A 26,876-nucleotide genomic window follows, 5' to 3' on the forward strand; every position below is an offset into this window, starting at 1 on the left:
CATGGGCTAGTCATGTGGTGTTGCTGAAGGCGTCCCTTTAGTTAGAGATATCCAGTTAGTGGCTGTTTGATAGCCTAGGAAACTTACCAGAGACCTTTCCTTACTTGTCTAATAGAGAAGGGCAGTAAGCAACATGAAGGATATCAAAAAAAAAAAAAAAAAATCAACTGCTGGAGTTGCTGACATAAGATGGTGGCACCCAGCAGAAGGGCTTTTAAACGTCTATACAGGCAAGCCTTTACAGGTCAACATGCAGAAATAAAGAAGTGCACCTAATGCACATGAAGGGTCCACTTTCATTAAAGTAAAATAAAATTCCCTGGTTTGTGCACACAATAAGTACCAGGGATAAAACATACAAATTCTCCAAATGTGCATGGAGCTTTCAGGGCCTCTGAATACCACTACTCATTATGTACAAGATGAAGCCTCCACTCACTTTAACCACACAACTTTCCGTCTTCATGGCAGAACTGGATAAGGACACGTTTTCTTGGTTCAAGCACAATCTGGCACAGCTGTTGTATGTCTGAAAGAAAGACATATGGTGTTAATAAACATTCAGGTCATATGTTGCACAAAAGCCTCCTATATGAAATTGACCGCACTGAAAAGTTAAATTGTCCAAAGCAACCACTTTTGTATTGCTCACTGCAGGATGAAAAGGTGCTGGATTAAGACAAGGCGGCCTTACCTGAGTACCATACCATCATGGATTAAAGCTGAACTCCAGAGACTCTAATGTAGGGCTATCATCATACTGCAAAATAGTTTGATTATAATTAGGTCAGGGGATCGTGGAAAGAGCAGGTTTACCTTAACCCTTGTTTTATTGGGTGCCAGTTTGGCTCAAGTTCCGAGTTGGTGAGCCTTCGGTGTCCTAATAACAATGCAGGACTATTGGCCTGGCAATATAGCGGATCACCACAGGGCCGGTGACAAAAGCATAGAGGGTCTTATGGATGAGGCTGTGGGAGAAAGGTTGCATGGAGGTACATAAACTCTCTTTACCAAATACTTGCTAGGACCAGGGGGAAAGGTTTAGTCCTAAACCCCAACCTTACACATACGCTAATAATTCTGTGAAAAACAAACAAGCACAAATAACCATTTTTCAGCAATCACAAATGCCCAGTGCCTTCTTACTCTTATCTCCACGTATGGGATTGAAGCAGTATATGGGTGATTTACATTTCCTAACCTTCCTTGCTGATGCCAGTGCGCTGGCTGTGGAAGGGTAGACATGTCAGCAGGAGCCTATGGATCCTTTGCAGTGTGCGGCAAGTTTTGTTTCAAGGCAATTTTTTCCTTGAGTTAGGCTTTGAAAAATCCTGGTGCCATTTTTAAATGTACATGTCCACCCTCCCAAAGTTCCACCCAACCCCCCAGCTGGGTGCACCACCCGGCACTTTTCAGTAACCACTGGGCTGTTTTCGTGTGGTTAACAATGAGTTGGTCATAATACCGGGGCTACCACCCAGCTACAATTTTTTCACACCCAGCTTAAAAAAAAATTTGGTGTTGAACATCATCCTTTAAACTTCATTTGACACAGTCTAAGTGGAAGGTCACACTATAAAATACACATTTTCTTACTCCTTTCTGTGATTTGGTTAAACTTTTTATTGAGGATATGATTCAATAGTGTTTTTTAGCTCATAATTAGCTAAAGAAAGTCAATGAACTCCAAACTTTCTCCAGGTCGGTAAATCACAAAGTAATGAAGTCAGGGTCAGCAACCAAAGAACTAGAATCTTCATTAAATGATCATTTTTTTCCTAAAGACATGCTTTCCCCAATATAACAGCAGCAACAAACTTGTCATCTGTTGACATTGGCTTTCAAACAAGGCCTTCAAAAAAGTGGAAAAGTTCTTGTACTAAGCGGTTAGCAGAGGTCTGCCTATTCCTGACCCAATGACCTCACCAAGGATATCTGGCACTCCTACCATAGCCAGTGAATCTATCACATAGCGATCGGTTATTGGTTTGTAAATATCAGTAGATGTCAGATCGTGGATTACATACTGAACCTGACGACTGATGGGATTACATTGTTTGATGTTACAGTAAAACATTAAAATGTCCATTAGTACGTGTTAAGCATTTTACTTTTGGGGTGCCAAAAGTGGACAGAGGTCCTTGTCCCTCACCATTGGTAAACGTTTAAGAGGAAATGAGCGAGTTGGTTCAGAAATTAGTTTGTCACTCTTGAAGCATTGCACACCTTCTGCATAACCCCTTGCAATGTACCAACTTATGTTAAACTGAAAATTGACCGATATGGTATTGGAAGGCGAATAGTTGCAACCAAAAGCATTTAGTATGTCAAGGCACAGCGTCATTGCACATAGTTTACACTCACCAATCATAGGCCCAATAGGGAGGCATTGCAACATGAGTAGAGCTCACAGTATGGCAAGAGTCGCCATTGGAGTGGTTGATCAGTGTGGTGCAGAAGGGCTAAAAGGCATTTTGTGAAGTTTTTAGTTCAATGAATTTTAGAACTTTGTCCCTTAAAGTATTCCCATGTTTTAATCCGAGTGTTGGAACAGAAGTGCATACCCCCTCCCCTAAAGGTATGATCCTAATATCCAAACTTTTTGGGGGGTGGGGGTTGAGAAAAGCTTTGTTGATTAGTGGGAAAATTCTAATACTGTAATTGGTGTCCGACATGACAGCTAAGATTTTCTCTAATTTCATACCTACTGTGTTGCATAGTAAATTTAGATGGTAACTTTTAGATACAATGTCTTCAATTTGCTACTAATATTTTCTCTAATGTATAGTTTACGTTTTTCTAAATACAATCCTAATGCAAGACCATCTCCATATAACAATTTAATACATCTAAAAATTGCTCTGCACTCTAGGGTGAGGTCTCTTCAATGTTCGGGTAGATTTCCCCAAAGCTGTCTAACCCTTCTGTAAAGCATTCTTACAGGACAGGAAATAACTGAAATGAAACTGGTCCCACCACAAAAGTAAGTTATTCTTAGCATTGAGTTAGTATGTCATGGAATCCTGGCCAGTGTCCTATGTGCATTAGGCTCCTGACTGCCAATATGAAAATCCCTGTTATAATTAACCAAAGCATAGTCACACCATCAGGGACCGGTGGTAAGGCTTTACCCCGATAAGTAAAGTTGGTCACATATTAGGCTAAACCACAGGGAGTCACTATCCTGTTACTAACGTAGGTTCATTTCCTAATAACAAATAATGGTTCTAAAGTGCCATAGACTTGCATGCATACTTGAAGGAAGCAAGTCACATAGGGCCAAGTTTTCACTGTAGAGTTTATAAAATATCAAAGTAATCCTGTGTAAAAGCAGTCAGGCCCAAACAGGGCTGCCAAATGAACAATGACTTAATGAGAAGTGAAGTAAATCAGTTTATATAAATTTAATGTATTCATTTAAAAGGCACCAACAAACATATACATAATTAGCATCAGGTTTTGACTCAGAAGGTCCTCACCAACTTAAACTATAAATGAAACCTCACTTTTACAAACACAACATTGTGTATGTATTCTTATAACACAAATTTAGGCCTTGCAACATTGCCATGATCTCAGTGCTGCTTGACCCTGGTTTGGGTGACAATCAGCAAATAAAGGCTTGTATTTTTACAATAAACCTCCTAATAGCTGATCAGAAAAGCCCACCATGTGACTGGTTGGAACACAAAATGAATTACTAAACCTGCTGGTCTACAGAAATTGTAGTGAATTGGCTGCTCAACCAGAATGTTTGGGCAGCTTGATGTAAAGGTGCAAATTTGGCACCTCAGTAAACTCAGCCCTACATTTACCTTCAGTTCAAATTCAATAGATGATCAGGAGCTCCTAATTCCAGATAAACCTCATTAGGAGCATATACATAGAAATGATCATATTTAAATCTCCAGTATCTAGAATATGGTGCTCTGTGCTTTTCAGGTAAGTGGTATACAGTAAGGAAATTATATGAGCCAAGCAGACGACTTGTTTCTTTACAAATCAATGCTCAATCAATGCTCTAGAATGGTAGGGTCCAAGAAGCACACGTACCAAAAGGGCTACATGTAGCCTCTGAGCCACAGAATGCACCAGGACTGGAGAAGTTCCTCTAGCATGGTTAAGAATGACCCGAGTGTCTTAAACTAATGCACTTGTACAAAAAATGCAGAAGCATTAGAACATATCTGATTTATGAGTTTCCTGCTATTGTATGTATCTGTACCTAAAAACTCAGAAAATACTCCAATATTCCCAAGACTTCGTTACAAACCATTTTTGGGTCAGAACCCACTAAAGAGTTAATAGTAGGATTCTTCATAGAAATACAGAAACTCATTACTGTTACAGCAGCTTGTCAGCCATCACTTGGCAAAAGATGGCCTATGTCTGCCGTGTTTCAGGAGACCAGGTATGCTAACAAACACAAATACCGATTTCTTGTAATGACTCGGGCCAAGCTGCCTATAATTCTGACTGCGCTCTCAATTTTCACAGTGCTGCTGGGGTAAAAACATTGCAAGCTTTTATTTTATTTTTCTTCCCTTACAATATGTTCAATGACACAAGATTATCTAACACGGTAATGGTTAATCAATAGAGGGTTTACTTGTCAAGAGAAACATATAACACTCTAAAAGCAATTGATCACTTAAGTTCAAATCATTTATTAGTGGAAAGAGAAGCAGATAAGCACGCTGACTACAATGAAGTACAGACAGATGGTGTAGCATTTGTCACAATGGTGCAAGAATATATTGAAGAGTGCATGTCACTAATGAAAGGAACTATGTCATTTTCAATGGGAAAAAAGTTGACTTACGGTAGTGTTGAGTAAGGTATCATACTGAAAATCTACCATATATTAGACTGTAGTCTCCGTAGCATTGTGTGTTTTACATTGAAGGACAAATGGTGGCCAAGATTTTGCATATGGGGGAGTTAAGAAAAGGCAGCCATTTTCAGCCAGGGTTCCATGGAACCCTAAGGTTCTTCCAGTGCTTGTTAGAGATCCCATAAACTTTGACCGATTAACCCAGAACTATGCCTGTGCCATGAGAGGAGGTCAAAGTCCATTTGGCAAAGCCAGTAGGATGACACTGTAGGGTGACATTTTGACTAGTGCTGTAAAGGTAGTTCTCTCTTGATCACCTTAAGGTGGGCATTATTCCCACAAACACTTGGAGAATTATAGGAAGGGATTTGGAGAATAGATATAGATATAGTGGTGGAGTATGGCAGTGGTTGAGTATGGCAGGGGTGGCTGGATGGTGTGCACCTGGCAGCTTCAGGAGTTACATTACTAATAGTTAAGCCATGAGCTGTGAAATTGTTTGGGAAGGTTTAAAAAAGCTGAAATATGCCATTATAGATGCTGCAGCCAGACTCACCCATCCTTCCCCCTGCATCTATTTTAGTTCTCTTCATTGGCTTCCATTTCACCAAATTCAGGCTCCTGTGCTTTGCCTTCAAATCCCTCCACAGTTATTGTCCCACTTACCTTTCTGGCCTGATAGAAAGATATTCCCCCAGCTGCTCTTCACTCCTCCGATGACCTGCTATGATCCCCCACCTGCTCCGATGACTTCCTCACTCAACCTTGTCACATGCAGGGCTCCAAGACTTTTCTAGAGCTGCACCGACTCTCTAGAATGGTCTGCTCATTTAAAAGACCACTCCAAACCCATCTTTTCAGGCTTGCCTACCTCTTCTCTGAAACCCTCACTACTTACCACCACCTATTGTGTTTTACTTCCCTCACCTCCTAGATTGTAAGCTCTTTGGGGTAGGGTCCTCTCCTCCTGTGTGACTGTCTATCTGTATGCCATTTGCAGCCCCTATATAATGTACAGCGCCGGGTAACATGTTGGCACTATATAAATCCTGAATAATAAATAACTAGCTATATTATAAGCAGAACTTAACTTTAGCCTAAAGGGGAGCTAAAGTTCCACTTTATTGCAGAAACCACAGCGAAGAAAAGGAAGAATGATATTTTCCCTAACATAAAATAAGTAAGCAGCTCAATTCATCAGATTAATATTATTCAGGATTTATATAGCACCAACATATTACACAGCGTTGTACATTAAATTCAGAGTTGCCTGCATGATTTGTTTTCTGTAGTGTCCATCATACCAGAAAAAGATCAGTTTTACATCCAGGCAATCACCGGTAGAATTATTTTAAATTCTGCAATGGCAGCTTTGATACTTGTGTAGCTCCTATTCTAGATGCAACAGTTGCACCAAGCAGTGTTGTCAATAACACGCATGGCCACTAGAGGGGGTGCAGTCAACACAATACACTTGCCAGTAAACATGCATGGAAATTGTCATTTTCAATAAAAAGACTGAAGCTCCGAAAACATAATTAGACAGCCTAATAAAAATAAGGGAGCATAAATTAACTGGATCCTGTGATAACTTTTAAGTATAAATATGTAATTAAATAAAATAAAGCTCAGGGAATAATGAGAAGGCGTTCCCGACTTCATGGTATGTGTAATAAGAAAGCGAGGACCTTAGTCAAGTTTTACATAAAGAAAGATGTTGTGAATAGGGAACAGCGCACGCAGCTTTAGTGCCAAAGTCAAAAGGTCAGCAATAAAAGATACTAAGGAAGACCATCTACAAAGTAATTCTCTATTTAACAACCCATGACATTACTCCAGCCGTTCACAAGGTGGTGAAAACGTGGCAGCTGCTAGCGCCTGCACAAAATAAAATGGCTTTTGGCCTTGTCTGACAGTTAACTCAACAATGCTCCAGCACCCTTAAAATTAACTGCAAAGTATCAATGAAGACTTGAATTACTGCTCCCAATACAAACTGGGTGCCCCCCCTTCACTGCAGGTGAATGCAACTACAATAGAGGTGCATGGCAATATAGCTGTCCCAAACCAGATGGTTTTCATTAGGTTTCTCAGAATAAAAGGAAAAGCCAACAGAGGGAAAGTGACTTTGTTAAGTTTGTGCCTCTCATGCCTTCAGATGCCACCCCAGGGGTCCATCCAAGCTAAAGAATCCTAACTACTTGAAGAAATATATGTCAGGGGTTGGGGGCCACGCTGCTTTCACCGTCTACTCAATGCCTTTATTATACCAAGCCGCATTGTTAGGATGGTAAGTGGACACACAAACTGCCAAGTGCACAGAAAGGTTGCCATTTATACCATTACAAATGAGGCCCATCTAAAAAGCTGACAGCGGCGATTAGCAAAGAGCCGAGGAAAAGCAAAAACCACTCTTCTCCAAGAAATATACAGACGTTTAAGGTCATGGGATGCAATCTCGCCTCTCTCGAGTTATGTTTACTTTTTATTAATTACTTTGCTTAGGATGAGCTCTGGCTGGGTATAGTGGGGTTCACTTGTTAAAAGGAGCCATTTAATGCTTGCTTAAAGCTGAATATAAAAAACAGCCAGGAAATAAGCTTAAATGTGACCATGTGCCTGAATCTTGAGTTCTATAACTATGAGCAAAGTAGTAGAAATCTGATCCAACCAGGTATTGCTATGTGAAGATGTGATAAGAAGTTTGCCAACAGGGGAAATAGTTCAGTATGCCGCTATTCCTTCTGTGCCCAAGGTGTAACATTTAGTTTAATCTGCATATAATTGTTCCCCTACATGGCTTTATGGAATCAGAGAGCTTTTCTAATGGCAACATGTGATGCTGAGCCTTCTAGAAAACTAGAAAAACTAGAATAACTAGAAAAAAAAAAAATGAAGGCCAAGGGGATACTCAGGGTGGGAAGGAGCAAAGTGCTAAATGATTGATATCTTTTAGCAAAGAAATAAGGCTCTGGCTTTCTTCAGCTTCTAATGTACAGTTCCCAAACTGTACATTAAAGCGTACCTAAAGTCACTTTTTTTTACTTTACATAGAAGGGTAGACAACTCTTCTATACAAGGTAAAAATGTTTTACAAACAATACTTATGGGAGCGCAGAGACTCACAGGATACCTACATCACGCATCCTGGGAGGCTCTGGTTGCCCTAATCTTGGGCATGCGCAAAAGGGGCATTTTTCCACCAAGGAGAAGAGGTGCCGATATCTTTCATGCATGCGCAGCGAGATCGGCTTTTACGCCCTTCACAGCGGCTACGTCACCTGATCTCGCACCTGCACAGTGCAATATTGGGTAACTAAGACCAAAGATGGCAGTGCCCAGGGCTTCCTCATAGCTGGGACGTAGAGGAATGTCAAGACGTGAAAAACAGATTGAGGGAAGGATCAGTGCCATAGAGGGATCTGCGGAATAAAAGTAATTTTTTATAGTAATATATAAGTAATACCTACCTTGCACCACACACCCCCTATTACCCCCTTTTTCCTCCCTGATCATCCATAGGTCAGTTAAAATTACTTCTCCAAGTCTGGCACAGACCAAACACTGTGAAGGGTGTGTATGCATGCAGAGAAACAGAACCAAATACAAGTTTTCCCAATGACTGAATCATTTTAATTCCTAATAATGAAATAAAGCACAGCAAGAATGTCACTCATATCTCACCTACTTTCTTATTGCTTAGGTTTGTTGTCTCGTGTTTATATTGACCAAGAACAATAGACGGCAAACAAACAGTGTAAATGCAGCACAATACATAATGAACTGCTCAGTCTATAAAAGAAAAGTAAAAGCTGTGGCTGTGTTTGTACTGAAGGGAAGAGCAGCAGCAAATGGGACTTCATTATTCTTTCTCAATAGTAGCAGGGGGTGTTTAAACATCCTACTCTGCCACTGTCTTTTCTTAAATCATTAGGGTAATCATGAGGGGGCAACATGAACAGCCGCCCTCTGACCTGCTCATAATGGCCAATAGTATTCAGTGTTTCTACAAAGACAGGAGAAGGTCAGACGCTGGGGGAGTGACCACCACAAAAGCCTGATAAGTCCTATTAGAAGGCAGGGAAAACAGATGGCACGGCAATAAATTTACAGACCTGCATTCATGGCTTTCCTAAACATTTACCACTTAAAGGCCCAGGAACCCCCTGGAGACTCCTAACTTTCCGATTCCTAAAAGGTCAGCCGGGATCCATGCATTTCCATGGAGCGAAGGAACAGTACTGAATAGGCAAGAAGAAACATGCAAATTTGGAATATCCTACAGGCAAGAGAAAAAAAAGTTACAAACTTTATTCTATTTAAAGAAGTTTAAAAACAAATCAGTTTAGCCACCTTATATAAGCAAACAGAGGAAGGCAATTCATTTGCAGCTTTGATAACCTTGAAAAGAGAAAGTGAGGTGCATTTTATAACGAAACACATTTTGAAGTTACGTTCACTTTTTTCATTACTCCCACATATTAACCAAACAGGGAGTTTGAATCATCCAATAGGATCCATTATAGCCAGGTTTTCCCCCCCAATATGCCCAAGTGCCTATAGCCATAAACCCATTTCTAGCTGTAAGTCGAAAAAATTCCTACACGAGTGGGGGTGGTAAAAGACAATCAAGAACATGTTTGTGGTATGGAAATTTGACTTCATTTTGCTTATTCAAGTCTCTTTAAAATGACCAGCCTTGCACTGGTACTGAGCCATACTTTCTCTACATCACTGTTGGTATAAAATCTAAGAAGAACCATATGGAGAGCACACATTTAGGGTAGTGCATTGAGAAGGTGGAAGCAGGTACATAAACTGACAGGTATGGGCTGAACAACACTATCAACATTTTGATCAAGGAATAAGATGTATGATCTAGAGGACCTAAGAACCTATTCAGTATAGAACAGTTTTAATACGTGTGGTGGGATGCAAAAATGCTCCCCAAATACCCACTCCTAAAGGTTATACCAATAGCATTTTCCTACATGTTCATCCTTTTTTCCTATACAAAGGATGAAGACAGTCTGCTGGCTTCTAAACATGGTACTAGTTATGTAGGGCTTTAAGAAAAACTGGCACACTACTGCTGAATGTTTAAAATTATTCCTATTTGTATTTAACAGAAGCAGCCAACCATTTTAAGGGCTACAATGGACAACCCCCCCCTCCCCTCTTCCATTAGGAAACCAATCTAAATAAATTGTTTTGGGAAGAATGTAACCTCTACAGACATCCAAAAAGATCATTGCGTTTGGCTGACCTGAGAGGCCACATATTGCCCAGGGAACCCCCAGCAATCTTTGAAGAAACCCTAGAGTTCCACAAACCCAGGTTGAGACACACCAGACCTTACCTTTTGTTTTATCCAGTCCGGATAAAGTTAGTCCCATACTAACTTACTAATAGGTTTTAGTACCTAATCGTCAATGAAAACAACCAAATTTTTTAATAACCAAAGGAATGGTGCCTTTTTTTGCCTGAATTTTTTAATCCACACTGATGACATACCCTGGATGTTCAAGCATCTAACACATTGTAGAAGACCACCCACAAAAAAAAACAAAAAAAAAACTGTTATTTTAGGTATGGAAACCGAGCAAGAGTGCATAAAAACAGAATACAAATCCATTCTCATTCTAAAAATCAGAATAAAAAAAATCCCAGAACCACTTGAAAGTAGCTTGTTTTCAGAAGGAGCAGTAATCCAAAAAGCCAATCACTTATTTTCCAAATGAATCCAATTAGTCCCGCGTGTGACCTGCTAGCCCATCTGTATGTGCAGATCTTAATGTGAGGCATTCACACACGCTTCACTTTGAAGTATGATGCAGATAAATTTAGTTTAATTTCCAGCAGATCTGACTATCCATTTTCCAAATGAACCATCTGGATCAGCCTATTAAAATTAATTTATAACCTTACACAAAAAAAACATGTTTGTTACTCTCAAACTTGCCAAACCTTATAATTGTTTTTGAATGTTGTGATCAAATGGGATGCAGTTTATAGACGTGCACATGAGAATAGGTCGTAAAGCAATGTGTGTGCAGGTGTGGTAGATCAGTGCTCAGGCTTGGAGCACACATTCCCAGCATGCTGGAGTTCCTTGAGTTCTCAGATTGTCTTCCTAAGTGCCATCTGAAGAACAAACAAGTCAAGAATCTTTTTTCCTGGCATTTCATAGCTATGTGTTCCACACCTTGCACAGGAAGCCAGAAAGCTTGAAGAGGGCAAATCCAGTGGAACCCGATGCTAGATATATGTAAATACAGCAAGTCTTCTTTACACAAATGTTATAATCGAATGTCGTAGAAGATACCTTTGTTTTAAGAGAATCTTCCATGTTACTTTGAACAAAAGACTGCTCTGTATTCTCTCCATAATTGTTTAAGCTGGTGGCAGCACCTGTATTATGACCCAACTTTTCAGTAACCACCCAAAAACAGCCGTGTGGTTACTAAAACGTGCCCAGTGGCGTTCTATAAGGGTAGTGTTGAACCAGACACCTTTGTCAAAGTCAAATATGCACATCATATCTGCTAGAATAGACTGTAGATTCAGCTAACAACCTATCCTTCTGGTAATATGGCTACCTGGAAAATTTGGGAGGGGGCATAGACCTTACAGTAGGTTTTAAACCTATACAATACACAAGAATAAATGTTCAGTATCTACCTCACTTGCTGTTCTTCTGCACAGTTTATGGTCACTGCCAAGTTACAGGAACTCATTACCTAAAAGCCTGATGGAGATCAGGTTTACATCATCAAGACCCATGTAACATACCTGTCTGAGAGTATTTTTCTCTGGAATAATCTTCCTAGGGGGTTCATCCCGATAACTATCTTCTCTCTCAGATGCAGTCTGTAAAAGGGTAAAGAGAATATACCAATTATTCGAGAGCAATATAAAACTGAGGTCACAAAGTAATTAGTGGAGAGGAAATACTAGATGTACCCAAACTTCCCCCTCGTTAGACTTGGCACTCTGGTTCGGCTCAAGGAGAGAAAGCACAAATTGCCCATACCTGGGGGAATCCATATTTCTAAGGGCTCCAGAAACATGGCGGACAGCTTATGTTGATGTACAGCACACAAATTGGTTTGCTGTGTGTACAGTACAGGTGCTCTTTAAAATAACTTCAACAAAGAAATTTACAAACAGATATAAAAAGCCACAGGTAAGAAGCAGCAGCCACATGACAGGATGTTTTCGCTTACTTTTAGGTCAACATTGAATGTCTATTTTATGTAGGAACAAAGAAAGCCGGCACTCTAGAAGGGGTAGTTATTTTCTTGCTCAGCTTGAAGAAAGCAAATAAAATGTACCAACAACAGAGACAATGGTTCTGCTATTACACATTCTCAGGATCGTGTCCCACTGTTAGCAATTGTTTTAAGCTGGCTAAGGATGGGACAGCAGCAAGACACAAGCTGCTATTAACATGGACCCTTTGTTTCTCAAAGAAGAAAAAAAAAAAGAAAAGTAAAAGAAATCTAAAAAGTCTTAATTACATGCAACGCAAATGAGTCTATATTTCAAGGAAGAAACATTTTCCAAGTCTATGGGGATTGTGCCCCCCTGCATCCCTGAAGCAATAATACCCTTAATTTATTAACTGTTCTGTCTGCATTTAACTAGTTCATGACTTTAGTGTTTGTAACAAAGTTTTGTTCACAGATAACAAAAACAGGGGCACCTGGCACAATTTCAAACCAGTCTGCCCTCAAATTTGCAAATCTGAATAGTTGAACTGAGATGAATGGTTGGGTACACACTTGAGTGTGCAGATTTGACATTACTTCTCTGCTTGACAAGGCTATTCTTTTCTTTTCAATGGCTTCTAAGTGTATTGTCAAAGCTGGCTCTGTGCCTGCAAACCAAGGAAGCTGGATGCCCTTAGTGCTTCTACCACCCATGTGAACCACACCTATAACAGGCACACCAGACCAAAATATCCCAATAGACTTTTTTAAATAAAATGCAGCTTTTAAAGCAATATTTCCCTTTAAACCTTATGTGGTCCCCTTTTTTTGAAGTTGGGAAAGGTGCAAGTATAAATTCCATATCACGATTGCCACCAATGTAAGGCCAGATGGAGGCAATCATATCTGTATTACACAGTATTTATATAGCACCATCATATTATGCAGTGCTGTACAAAGTTGATAGTCTTGTCACTAACTGTCCCTCAAAGGAGCTCACAATCTAATGTCCTTAACATTAAAGACCAAGGACAATTCTTTTTGAGGGGAAGCCAATTAACCTAACTGCATGTTTTTGGAATGTGGGAGGAAACCGGAGTACCCGGAGGAAACCCACGCAGACACGGGAGAACCTGTAAACTTCATTGCAGATAGTTTCCTGGCCCGCGATTCGAACCTGGGACCCGGGGCTGCAAAGGCCGGAGTGCTAACCACTAAGCCACCAGGCTGTACTTCATAGATATCCTTATTTAGTAAAAATGCAAAATGAAGATCTAAAAAATTTGAATATGTGCAGAAAATGAGTTAATGTACATTGCATGCCCAAACCGCATCATCTCTAAGTTGGTCATTAACCTAGCATAACCCACCACGATCCCATCAACAATCTGACCGTTTTTTCCCCACTTGCAAAGCAAAGGGACTGCTTCCAAGAACCAGCAGCCAATGGGAATGCTCCATGTTTAATATTCAGGCATGGAACCTTGCCCATTTAGATCCGCTTGTTTGAGCAGGTGGGGGTTGATAGCAGCAAGAATGGGACTTCCAATCAACATTCAACTGGTCCAACCGACAGGGAACGCTCTGGTTTGCTAAAGATAACACATTGGAATAAAAACATTGAATCCAACATTTATTCTCCTGAAAACAAGGAGCAGTGTATGACCAACTCTAGTCTAACCAATTGCATATTTTACAGTGCTTAACCCAGAAATGTTTTTAAGACGGGTGGGAAGAAATTGTAGGCGGGTGGAAACCCATGAATTGTGACCCAACTCTTCAGTAACCACCCAAAAACAGCTGGGTGGTTGCTGAAAAGTGCCGGGTGATGCACCCAGCTAAAATGGGCTGGGGAGAACTCCATTTTAAGTAAATCTTCAGTTTGTGCAATCTCCACTAGTTTTACCAATATACCAATGTATAAAGATTTTATAGTCCTGGCAGAACAAGTAAGGTGGCCTTGGAGTTCACTTTATACACCAGGATTGGTGTGTACCTTTCAGCCGAATATGTGCTGGACAAAGGGGATAGCAGAAGATAAAATAAAATGCATTTAGATGCAGTTATGTATGGGCAGAAAACTGGATTTTCTATTTACCTAGTATTCCGCTTTAATTTACAGCACAGACATACAAAACAATCTTCATCTAATCCAGATTTCCCCGCTCTACACAAACATTTAAAAAGCCAAGGAGCCAGGGTTTATGACAGCGAGTTTATTTGCATGTATCAGAATCCTTAATCCTGTTTGGAGATGTCAGCGAGGCAGAATGCAAGCCTTGGATAGGAGAATCCCAATCTGGCTGGCAGATGGATAGGTTGGTTATAGCTACAAAACTATATTTTGCCCGAAGGCACAATTCAGAACACTGTTAAAATGATATTAAGCCTCTGCCAAGCTGAATTATTTGGATCTCCTGCAAATGGAAGCTTATATATGTTAAAGAAATAAAAGTGCAATGTGTAAAGAATGTATGCATGAGTTCACTAGTACTCAGCCCTCGAGTGTTGTGCATTTTAACATATGTAAGTGTATTTCGTTCATGTCAACCAAAAGGAAAAGTCGTTTTTAGCAGCTGGAATTGCCACAACTGATTCGCTGGCTGCCTTCCATCCTACCCTATGAAGGAACACAGATTTAGGTTTGGTTCACATATAGAATGTATCATATATGCAAGTTGTACACTGCAACACTGTGCTTTGTGGGAAGGCAGCCAAGTTGGATGTCTATAGCATGGCATGGCAAGTGCATGATTCTTTTGTTAACAATGGCACCAAAACGCACAGTAGTGCATTACGTGTTGAAATGGAGGTCCACCACCGACAAGTGTGGTACCATCCAGACTTGATGCACAAACAAGTGCCACAGATATTGCCATGCCTTTGGTAATGGGCAATGCCACAGCACACAAGTGTACATAGGGCCAGAAATACTGAAAAATTTAGCAATGCAAGTTAAAGACTTCTGATGAAATCCTGGGAAAGCAAAGCATCTTCTCCACTTGGCATGGTTGCTACAGTGGCTGATTTTTTGCATTGCCTTTGCAGCACTAGGTCCCAGGTTTGAATCTTGACCGAAGTACCATCTGCAAGGAGTTTATATGGGGTTTCCTCCCACATCCCAAAAACATGTGCTTGGGTTAATTGGCTTCCCTCAAACAAAATAAAAATTGTCCTGCGTTAAGGCATATGACTCTGGTAGGGACATTATTGGCAATATGACTGACTTTGTAAAGTGCTGCGTAGTAGGTTTCCGCTATATAAACGCTAGGTTATGCTTTAGTCTTGGGTATTTTACTATAGGCTAACATTTCTACTATGCACTTCCAAATGTGTATCTGCACAGCCAGGGGTGCTTGTGACAATTCAGAAGCACATTACCTAGGCATCATTCACTGCTGTCTATAAAGCTACATACACATGTCCAATGGTTCTCCCCCATTATTCGTCGCAGGGCTGATACTGGACAAGAATTTGGCGTGTGTACAGCGCCCATCGTCCGCACGACCATCTTGGTGGATGCACGGATGATGGACAACGAACAATCCCAATGCAAGGGAAGGGGGAGAACAGTGCTGTATGAATAGCAGTCGTTGCATCATGCATCGTGCAGTGCTTAGTAGTTGGAAAGGATCGTGAAAGAATAAAAATGCATGTGTGTATGTAGCTTTAGATAGCTGATCGTCATCACTCGAGTGATAGCATGTAAACAGAAAGTGGCTGGAGGGGATCAGGGGATGAAACCAACTAAAGGTCATCCAGAAAAGATCAACTTCACATAAACCAATTCAATCTAAATTCAGCATAGGCTGGAAAGAGCACCTCCACTAGTCCCCCTCAAAGCAAGGAAGCCAGACAGCAGCAGCAGCTTAAGCAAGCTAAGTAAGAGCTTATAAAGCATGCCGGCCCACATAAAAATGTCATCCACTTTTGCCAAGTCTAACAGAGCCATAAAGAATTCTGTAGTACCACCTTGTGGAATTTAGTGCTAAGCAATGATGAGATGATATCACTTCTAACTGCTTTTGATTAGAAAGGACAACTGATCATACACATGTGTATATGAACATGTACAAAAGGAAGAATTGATTTGACAAGTCTCAAGTACTACTGTTCCCTCATAGTAGCAGCAGCAGCCTCTCACTACCAAACCATCTTTTGCCTTCCTCTTAGCTGAACATAGACATGCCTAACACTACAAGTACCACAATACCATTCAATCAGAATGCATCCTGATGCACCCACATTGCAGTGCGCCACAATGCACAAGTGCAAATACAGTATATGCACACAAACCTACAGACACATGCAATACAAAACACAGCACCAAGACAATAAACACACATCACATACACACACTAAGCTGCTTTATTTTGTCTGAGGGTCTTTTATACCTTAGATCTGTGCTGCTGGAGTGAATTGTGAATGCTAATATAATCATTCTCTCTCCCGAGACATTAGCAAATAATCAAATGAAAAACAGGATCATAATTTACTGAGATTCGGGCAACTCTATGCAAATTCGACTTGTTATTGCCGCTGCCTCGTTAATCTATCTGAATGCCTTTGACAAACTCCTTTGATTTATTAAGTCATGACAAGTCCAATGTGTGTATATTATGTTAGATTGACATTATCATTAAGAGTGGGTGGACTGAAAGCACATGAATGGCGGATATTATGCACTGGTGTCTGCTGCATAACAGCTGAGCTTCTCCCTCTCACAAAGGCCCTGAGCGGCAGGCTCTTCCTATCTCGCCAGCCATTCATCATCTCGATGTTAATTGGCCCAGGCTTTAAGCAAATTTTCAACACGATTTAAAGGCCTGATGACACTGATTACTGACCCTCTGCCATACGGTGCCTATTGATTAACCTGACAGAGATGAGAAGCTCCGGGGGAAGCTAGGGACGGAGCCTCAAAATCACAAACATGTGGGTGGGGACAATGTATATAAATTCATGGAAACTTTATGTGAGACATTAATCACCTTCTCATGATAGAGATGAAAAAGCTTTAATATCAGACAAATGTTTATATATATGTCGTTTGGAAGCTGTATTTAATTTAGACTAATGTCACATGAATGAAGAAAAAAAAAAAAATAAATAAACTTTCTAGTCCAGGGTATGTTAAACATCCTTTGAGTTATAGTGTAGAGGACCTGTCAGCTGTGCTAGGCCCCATTCTCACATGTATGGGAGCACCAATGTTTTAACATGGCTTTTTTGCTAACCAACATTAAAAATGGGCATTCATGAACAGTCCACACCAGCTAGTTGGGGAGAGCCCATTTTTCTTCTTTGGTATTACTACACAGGATTTTTATAGTGCTGACATTAAGCGGCGCTGTACAAAGTCCATAGTCATATTACTAGCTGTTCCACAAAGGGGCGCGCAATCTAATGTTCCTACCATAGACTGTAATAGACATATGAGTAAGGTCCCATTTTTGGAATGTGGAAGGAAACCAACGCAAACACGTGAGAACCTGCAAACCCCATGCAGCAGATAGTGTGCTGGCTGTGATTCGAACCTTGGAGCTAGCACTGCAAAGTCTGGCGGTCTAACCTCTGAGCCACTGTGCTGGGTACAACTTATTTCGTATGACTCATGAAGCATAGTACCATGTAAAAACTATTGCTTGCGAAGTGTGCAGAGCCTTCAAGATCTGACATTGGAAGCTATGCCCTCAAAAATGCAGTCAGATCCCAAAGGACTAACCCATATTTATTGTAGCTGATTCTGTGGCTATTTCAGACCCGCAGTGAGCTATAGTCTCAATTGTGGTCCTAGCCATCCCTAGTTAAGCAAATGGGGGAGTGGACAAAGACCGTTTTTGCACACAGTGGTTCCGGAAGGTGACAAGTTGCTTTTGGCTGCGCAGTTGTGTTTAGGATTTGTGCCACAGCCACCTGCAAGTGTGGTATGCCTCTTCCAGAAGCAGTTTGCTGGGCTCTCAGAGCTGCAAGGCACAAATTTTTTACACGGAGTCAGAAAGCCGTTCCTGATTTTACAGGCCCTGTATAAACTGTCAGAAGGAACCAGAGTGGCCAGCATGGGCCTGTAGCGGAAATGCTGGAAAGGAGGAGATTATATTCAAGTTTTTCAAGGTGAAACTACTGGTTAAAAAGGGACATTGTCGCTACTTAAATTGAAGTTCTTCTCCAGCTAACAATGAGCAGTTACAGCATGTTGATCATTTGTTGATGTGAATGGCCCAACGCGTTGCAGGTAAAGGAACCAAGTAGTAGCCTGGACTTTCAAATCAGACATGTAGGAATGGGTTTAAAAAAAATTGTCATATTTAAAAAAAAATGGCCAACTAGTCAAAAATGACATGGTATAACATGGAATTAAAATGATTTTTCCCCAGATACCAGAACCAGATTGTGAGCCAACACCATTACATGGCTGTCTGGAGGCCTACTGATGCCGGTAATATCAATCCACATCAACCAATCAGCTCCTAGCTGTCACTGAGAAAGTTGCAAATTACAAACACGAGGTTGTGTGTGATTAGCAGGGTCAAGTTTGTTTTTTGCATAATTTCCAAGAGAAATGTCCTTATAGCAACACATTTTCAATGACCTAAAATCAAAGTGGCTTCCTCCATTAAAAACCTAGTGAACATTAAACTCCAATTATGTATGCCTGCAATATCCAGTTTAAATGAACTCCTAAAATAATATTCAGAGTGCATTATTTATTTATCTAGTTATAGAAACTAATAATGGAGGTCCAAGTTGTTAGAACTGCCCAAGAAATGTAATTAATGAGGCAATTTTTAAGTTATTCCTGAAATACAGATCCTATCGTTCTTCACTATTAAACCATTTGTGTGTTATGTTATTTAAGGACTGTTCATTTTTCTTATACATGTACATATATTTTTATAGGAAATTATGAACCTTATACTGGATAGAAAATATGTATTAAAAAAAGGATTCCAGGATCAACTTGCCAAGTGATAAAGCTTTGTTTTTTGCCACAATGAGTGTTGAAAGCCAATGAGAGCTCCAAGGTGGTCAAGCTTTATTCTTCAATCACTACTTGGTGAATCAATAACCTCTGGAGTGTAAGGACACTTAATATGAGAATGCTTGTCCTGGCACTGACATCTTAAGTCATTTAGGAAGAATGATGACCCAGAGCTTGGACCTTCAATCTCCACTTTAATACAGAGGACCCCCTTCAAAGAACAATTACAAAAGGAAGCCACTTGATTCCATGCTATGCAAGACAAGGGTGTATAATAAACCAAAACATTTGCTCCATATAAAACACAATGTGTACTTAGATTATCCAGGTGCAATTAAACCATATGGCCAACATAAGAGCACCCTTCCAAATTAAGCTGAGGTGCTCTAAACCAGACCAAATAGGAATGGCTCACACAAAGCCATGACCTCAATCCTACCAACCTCCATTGGAGTATATAGAATACTGACCACCATTGGGGTATATTGAATATCGACTATTAGCTGGGTCTAGCTAGTCGTTTTGTCAAACATCAGTACCTGACTTCAATAACATATTTCTGCATACCCATAGTTTACATTACACCTTATGACTAAAAATATTGAGGACCCCTCTACAGGTCTTGTTTCAACATTAGTGATTAACCTCATCAATGCTCCTTGATCTACACTGGCATAATTTCCCAGGGACACCACATAATCTCAAAATGTTTTCAGACAAAGAGGCCGTTCTAGGCTGAGCAACTCCCTCTCCCATGGTTTTTGTAACAGGATGCTCAACAAGCTCATATCATTCGGAAGTCCCTGCAAACCTTTTACCACAATGTAGATTTTGAAACCTGGCTTCTGGACAACCTCAGGCAAACTACCAAGCTAAATACCTGGCCTTCACATTTAGAAGGTTCAATAGGTGGTACTTTCTGAAGTTTTAAGAACTGCCATGGGCAATGTAAGTTCTGAGAGATGGACCTTAATGTGCTGCATTCTTAAATATGATTTTTAAACAGTGTACTTTTGAGAGGGCAAAGCACATATTGCTGCCTACAGACATTCAAATCTTATGTGAAGCCTACTTTGCTCTGTAGAGCTTCAGAAAACATGTATCAGGATCCTTCTCCACCCAAGCATGGATGCCACAAGAAAGTCTTTGGATCTCCTCTGCATCCTTAACTATTCAGTCCTCGGCTGCGAGATATTTCTAGCAAAATAGTATTATATTCATGAAACGTGTTGAGTGAAATGAAAAGATGTGTTTACTTACAGAAACATATGAAACAATGTTTTAATTGGGTAAAAAGCGCTGAAATTTAGCAACCTCTTTAGGTGGATTTAAAATATTTCGATGTATTGATAAATTTTTGTATTAGGTCAATGGTTTTTATGGGAAAAACAAATTAATGCAATTAAAAGTTGTTTGTTTCTTGCCTTTAAAATCCTGCACAAACCTTTAGTGGTTTTTATTTCTCCTTGCCAAAAGTCAACATATTATGTACTTAACTGTACCTGCTTTGTCAGGGATGCAGAGGAGGACATTGGAGCCCACTATTAATAATGTACATAGCTTAAAATATGAATAGCAATATTAGGAATCACAGCATATCAACAAAAGGAAGATACAAACCACGAAAAAGGGTGGATCTACATCCACCCTTTCGTGGTTTGTATCGTCCTTCTGTTGATAAATACAAATTTATAATTGACCTACGTCAATTATAAATTTGTAAAAAACAGAAGTCTTTTAAGATCATCAACTTCTCATTAAAAAAAGAAAAAAAAAGTGGCAAAAAAATAAGCAGAGACAAACAGCATGTGCTGCGAGGCCCAGAGATTCCATTTATTGCCGTGCTGCTAAGTGGCACCCTATCTTTAAGCTAAAGCTCCTTGTTTGCTGTCATCGCAGCTGCAGTTGCCAAGAACAGTTAAAGTCATGGCATCAAGTTGCAGCAGACAATACTTCCTGGACATTGGCAGGAACTGCACTTTCACAGTCATTTCATTAAAATGTCAGGAATGGAGCAGGGCATTTACTACCAGGGCAATCCTTTTCTGTAATTGGAAAGTATTGAGCGCTCAAAAATAAAACCCCAATGATATATATTCACATAGTTTCCAAGATTTAAAGGCAATTTCCAGGGACACTTTCCCATTGGACAGCTGAATATAGGCTATTTTACAAATCTTTGAGGCCTAGTATACATGGGGATCAGAGATGTATTTACCATGTGTATTCATGTTTAAAATCACATCCACCTGTGTAGAAATAAAAGCAATGCCTAAACTGTTACCAAATGCTTATGTATGCATGCTGATGTGCAGAAAATAGGAAAAAGGCAAAGATATGGAGTCATAAATAAACAGTCTAAAATTTAATGCATGTTTAGCTATCTGGGGGCCTATAGATTAAAAAACTGCCTTGTTTGAAATCCCTGACTGGTGAGGGTATCCAACATTTTTTCAACAACTTCTCCCCCACTGAATGCAGAGGAGTCCATTGTCACTACATATTATGAACCGGAAAAAGGCACCATGTTGTTCAGTGGGGGAATAGTTATTTTCCATAGTAAAGTGTTTTATTCTTGAATACACCTTGCTTTTTTATTGGAGTTTCATGGGATCTTAAGTATTTTGACAATTATGTACAATAAATGTAAAATAACCAGTAGATGAACACACACACACAGTCAGCCTTGTCTTGTGTGAGAATCTGATAAGTGCACAGTGGTCACCCAATGTCATTCATGGATTCAAGACAATCACTCCATAGTACCGATGGATTGCTGCGGGTACAACACTTGCTTGTCCATCTGTATCACTGGAAAATACTGTAAAAGTTGGTTTCTGGCAAGAATTGTATGTGTGTAGAACCGAGTCCTTAACTTGCCAGTGTTACAGTTACCGGATATATGGATACCTTTTATCCTGTATTGGAAGTGCTATTGACTGACTCCAGGAATGGGTAATAGTTCAAGGGCATTCAACTGTCTAAAACTTTGCATATGAGGATTCTGCTGGAGGTTTCCTCCCACAAACCAAAATCATACCTGATGAATAACTGGCTTCCTTCTAAAAGTTGAACCATGAGTGTTAGGGTCATTAATGGCATTGAGCAGGCACTAGATTGGGTGACATATTGGGGAAAAAACATGCAGATCTCTCGGCGCATGCATGAGCGGCATTTTATCCTTAATTAATGAAAGGGCTCCTTCTGCGCATGCCCGAGAATCTCATGCATGGGCAAAAGGAGCAGCCAAAAGCCCCCCAGGATGCATGATGTAGGGTGTTGCACCTAAAACAAAATGCTTAATTTACAAAAAAAGGTATACGACCCTTTTATTTAAAGTGAAAATTTAGAGTTTAGGTTTGCTTTAAGGTGAAAGGCTCCAAAACTTTCAAAAGTGCTATGAAATAGGTCAGCAACAAATATGTAAAACTGACGCAGGGAATAAAAAACAAACAAACAAGTGTGCCAAGAAAAATGATGCTGCGATTGCAGGATGGGAGGCTCAGCTGTGAGGGTAACAGCTGTGCATTACCCCCTAATACAGAGTCTCACCATGTAAAGACAATGTGACAACATGAAGCCCAGCCCGGACAGAACAAATAGTGCGGTGTGCAAAATATCTGAATAATTCTGACCATCAAAATATTAGTTACCGCCAGCAATTGATTAGTCCTTGAGTGGTATAGATTATGACAAAATCAATCTGCTTTTAATGCACCAAGATAATAAGCTCCGTTACCAGGGGCTGATCTCCTCCAAGGCTTATTAAAACACACATGCATGTAAATTTATAGCAGCAAGATACTGTATAATTTAGTTAACTCTCAAAACAGAAATGGTAGCATTTATTTAAATGCCGATTCCACCACCCCCCCTCCAAGTAAATGAATTTTCCTCACTAAGACGGTGAGGGCAGTGACCCAGCAAACGCATTGAGAAAGTAATCTTCCGTCTCAGTGCCACATCGCAATTCCTGCTCGCTATTCTTGGGGAGATATTTCAATCAGCTCGATGTGTGTGTAAGTGACAGCGCAGCCCATTGCTGGGTTAATTAAACACTTGACTTTAACACCCTCCCCATCATTAGGCAAATAAAAACAGATCATTCAGGCTTCTCCTCATCTGCAGGGTACACTACACACATGTCAAAATTAAGCGAGTCCAGGCCTCCCGGGAGGTTGGCTAGGAGTTAATCAGTTTAAATCTTATCTGGTTTATCAATTATTCTATTGATTAAAGCAAGATGATTACACAGAAGTCAGTTTGCCACATGGGATGGATGTCAGCAATCAGTGGACAGCGAATGGGAGACAGGCACAAGTGATTGAAACATGTAATCGGTAATAACCTCTGATAAGAGCACGCTGCTGGCATATTTAACACTTGTGATTAGTAAAAATTCACTTGGTAATTGTTCACATTTCATGCTGCAATTTCTTGATGATTAAAAAGGGAAATAATGCTAAGATAATTATAGGTGGAAAATATTTACATTGATGCTGGAATCAGTAGTTTTGCCAGGGTATAAATGTAATTATTAGGAGGCATACTGTGCTGTATATGTAATGCACACAAGTTTATTACTAACTAATCTCCTCCACATAATATTCAACCACTAGCTGCTGGAATGGGAATAGAAATGGTACGGAGTGATCTGTACACATACTGAAGAAAATTATACCTTTTTTATTAGCTTGTTTACAGGGTGCAATAGCTCAAGGGGAAATGTGAATAAATGAAAGCTATTAGTCATCCAGAAGGTCCCAGTGCGAGTGGCCAGAATACTTTAAAGCAGAGGTGCCCAACAGGTGGACAGCGATCCACTGGTAGATTGCAAAGGCATTGTGGGTAGATCGCAGAGCTCTGCCTTTCAAAAATAAAAAACTCCTGCGTGTGGTAGAGTTTTTTTTTTTTATTAAGTCCAATGTTTTATTGTTGGAAGATCATTTTGACTTGTGTCATGTCATTTTAAAAGAAGCTCACAACCCAAAAAAGTGTGGGCACCCCTGCTTTAAAGTAACAATATAGGCTTAATTAAAAAATCCTGCAAATGACTCATTCCCCAATGTGTATGATATATCATACTTGCTTTAAAGACTTCTGATCCTTGACTCAAGTGTAAGAATTACAAGTAAACTGAATTGAAAGACAACATTTAAGAGTCAGGCCTTTAGATACATGACCACTGTGGACAGATCCTGGACAGGTTATGTCCTATGCAGTGTTTAGGTGTATAGATCCACACTGCACGTCTAATATAAGCATGGCTTTAAAAGGCATGTGTCAGATTAGAGATCAATCAAATATTTGGAAGCAACAAGGCATTGAATATTGTTTGGAATAATCCAGATGTAGAAGGCTCAGCTGAAGAGTCATAAAAACAATGTGTAATAGAGTCATCGAAAGGATATGCAGTAGTAGAAAGGCTTGACATCTCATTCAGAAAGTTATTGACAAAGAAAGTTCTGGAGAATAGAAAATTAGGAGGGGTGACCGTAAAAAGGGTTGCAACTGAAGGCAGAATCCCAAAATACTGTATATCAGGCTTTGTGCTAACAGGTTACCAACAATTGGGTAGGTTGGAACCATACTTGCATTACAAATAAATAAGCATATCAAGAGCCTGTGTGCTCATTTGCATGTCAAAACCAAAAAATATAAAGAGTGAAATTGCAAGCTGCTACAGATATGAAGAGCAGTGACTAAAGGTTCCATGCACATATCTGCTGCAGATTACTGGAAACTCCTTGTAATGGTTTAAATGTCAGGCATTTCTAACAGACAAGACTCCAAAACTTCAAGGTAGTGTTAGCGTTTGCTGCCAAGCCATGCCCCATGCATATTCCCATCAGCTCACCATTATAATGGCCAGGCTCACTGATCAATAGCAATGTGCAGGAAGCCTTTAGCACCAACAAAGAGTGTGTTTCCCATCCCAGCAATCAAAGGACTGCCTGGTTATAATAGTTTAGTAGACTGCTGCAGGTACCGCTAGCTGCCTGCACTTGTCTGTGACCGCTTTCCCTACATCCTCCAAATGACACTGTCTCTTCAATAATTTACCATTTTACCCAGTGTGTACACAGTATGGCACATACCAGGTACAGCTGAATTTCAGAGGGTCTTCAGATGCATTGTTAAAATGAAAAGTATTTGTATAAAAAGTATAATATATAAACTTCATTACACAACTATAGCAGTAAGGTAAGTTCAATCAAGTACAAAGGGCCCCGGCATTCTTAGAAAGTCTAGCAACCTTTCATTAGCATGCTGTGGTGTACTTTCATCACTGCAAACAATGAGGGTGCTCTCCCTAATTGTATTCATTTCAAGAGGTTTGTTCTCTGCAGCTGTTTTCTGCTTGCAGTGTATTTTGTGTAATCAGCACATCATCATAAATACTTTGGCTGCATCCCTCGGGGTAGCTGTCAGTGTTTAATTTACAGAACAACCTGGCCAATGTGAATTTTAACACTACAGCAGAGTTACCACGCTGTCACAAACAGGCAGAGGGTTAGAAGGAAAACTACGATATGCATTTTATAGCCGACACATCACCTCTGTATGGTAGGCACCACAGTGATGGGAACAGAATGTTGGAGAATGCGGCCTATCAAGCTGTTATAAAGTAAACAGGACGTCATCTCAGGGAATAGAAGCAGCCATGATAAAACAGATGTATTTTTAAAGGAGAATTCTATTATGTATGAGGTCTTTCAAATAAGAGAATTCTTAACAAGATATGCTCATGAAATTTTACAGAATATTTGGACAATGGACTACATTAGGTTAAACTTACTTTCAAGTGCAATTGAATTTTGTGTATGTCAGAACGTTTAAAATAAAGTCAATAATAAAGCATATTAACACCCTACAAATGACCAGAACCAGGGTCACTTACATTATAGACTTCACATCTATATTCAGAAGGTACCATTCAAATTGTAGAGCTTCTCTAACAAAAGCTCCACTTCAACGCTCAGCACTTTCTCCACCACTGTTCAGACCAAAGTGATTCCTACAAACAGTCTGGTTGCGTTAGAAGAATTAGAATTTGCTCAGTATTTCAGTTATAGACTGTAAACCCACTAAACCTCCAGATCAAATTTCTAAAGGAAGAACCAGCTTATGGCTTTTTGTTGCGGTGGTAATACACCGACCAATGCACTGATTATAGGAGAGTTTCTCAACTAGGGTTCTATCAGAAGTGTTTAACCCAGAACTTTTATTTGGCCGGTGGTAAGAAGTTGTAGGTGTGTGACCCAACTCATCAGTAACCAATGAAAACAGCCGGGTGGTGCACCCAGCTAAAAGTGTCCAAGTAGAACACCATCAGTAATGTGTGAATCTCAGGTCCATTGCCAAGAATCACTTTGGCCATCTGTAAGGGTGACATTCTTTCCATTAACCTGCAAGGTTTTTTTTTTTTACTACTAACCACCTAACCACCATGCTAAAGTACTGTAATCTGTGGATTTATTATAGCCTGAGTTCACTAAAAGCTGAAAAGCATTTTAAGGGTTCCCCCATTTTAGAAACGCTGGTTTAGAGGTTCAAAGGCTCCAAATCCAAGCAGCAGGCTCTGCCATAGAAAATAATGGTTTTCCTGGATAGCACCACCACAAATCTCCATGTATAAGCTACAGGGATATGGAGGAGCACCACATCATGGCTCAGAAGGGATAAAGGTAATATATGTTTGCACTTCATATAAACCTGAGCTATGTTCGGTCATACCTGCTTCTATTCCTATTCACTAATTAAAGCGTTTCCCATCAATTTATATCTCATTCACATTCTGATAAGTACAAATACAACAAAGATCAAAGTACACCACCCCTTTGTCCAA

The 26,876-nt window shown here is 40.0% G+C and overlaps 1 protein-coding gene across 5 annotated transcripts in view; it reads right to left on the reverse strand.

Moving 5' to 3' along the window:
* The window catches only part of BTRC (beta-transducin repeat containing E3 ubiquitin protein ligase), a 104,186-nt gene that overhangs the window by 58,808 nt on the left and 18,502 nt on the right, over nucleotides 1-26,876 (reverse strand). For all 5 annotated transcript variants that reach the window (XR_011922571.1, XM_072424999.1, XM_072425000.1 and 2 more), the window contains exons 2-3: nucleotides 11,627-11,704; nucleotides 440-529 (exon numbers count right to left, since the gene is read on the reverse strand). Coding sequence is in view for 4 of the 5 variants with exons in the window: in XM_072424999.1 (XP_072281100.1) it covers nucleotides 440-529; nucleotides 11,627-11,704 (168 nt within the window). In the remaining variant the exon portion in view is untranslated. The remainder of the gene's footprint in view (nucleotides 1-439; nucleotides 530-11,626; nucleotides 11,705-26,876) is intronic.

The sequence above is a fragment of the Pyxicephalus adspersus genome, chromosome 10 (assembly GCF_032062135.1).
Source record: "Pyxicephalus adspersus chromosome 10, UCB_Pads_2.0, whole genome shotgun sequence".
NCBI classification, from domain to species: Eukaryota; Metazoa; Chordata; class Amphibia; order Anura; family Pyxicephalidae; genus Pyxicephalus; species Pyxicephalus adspersus.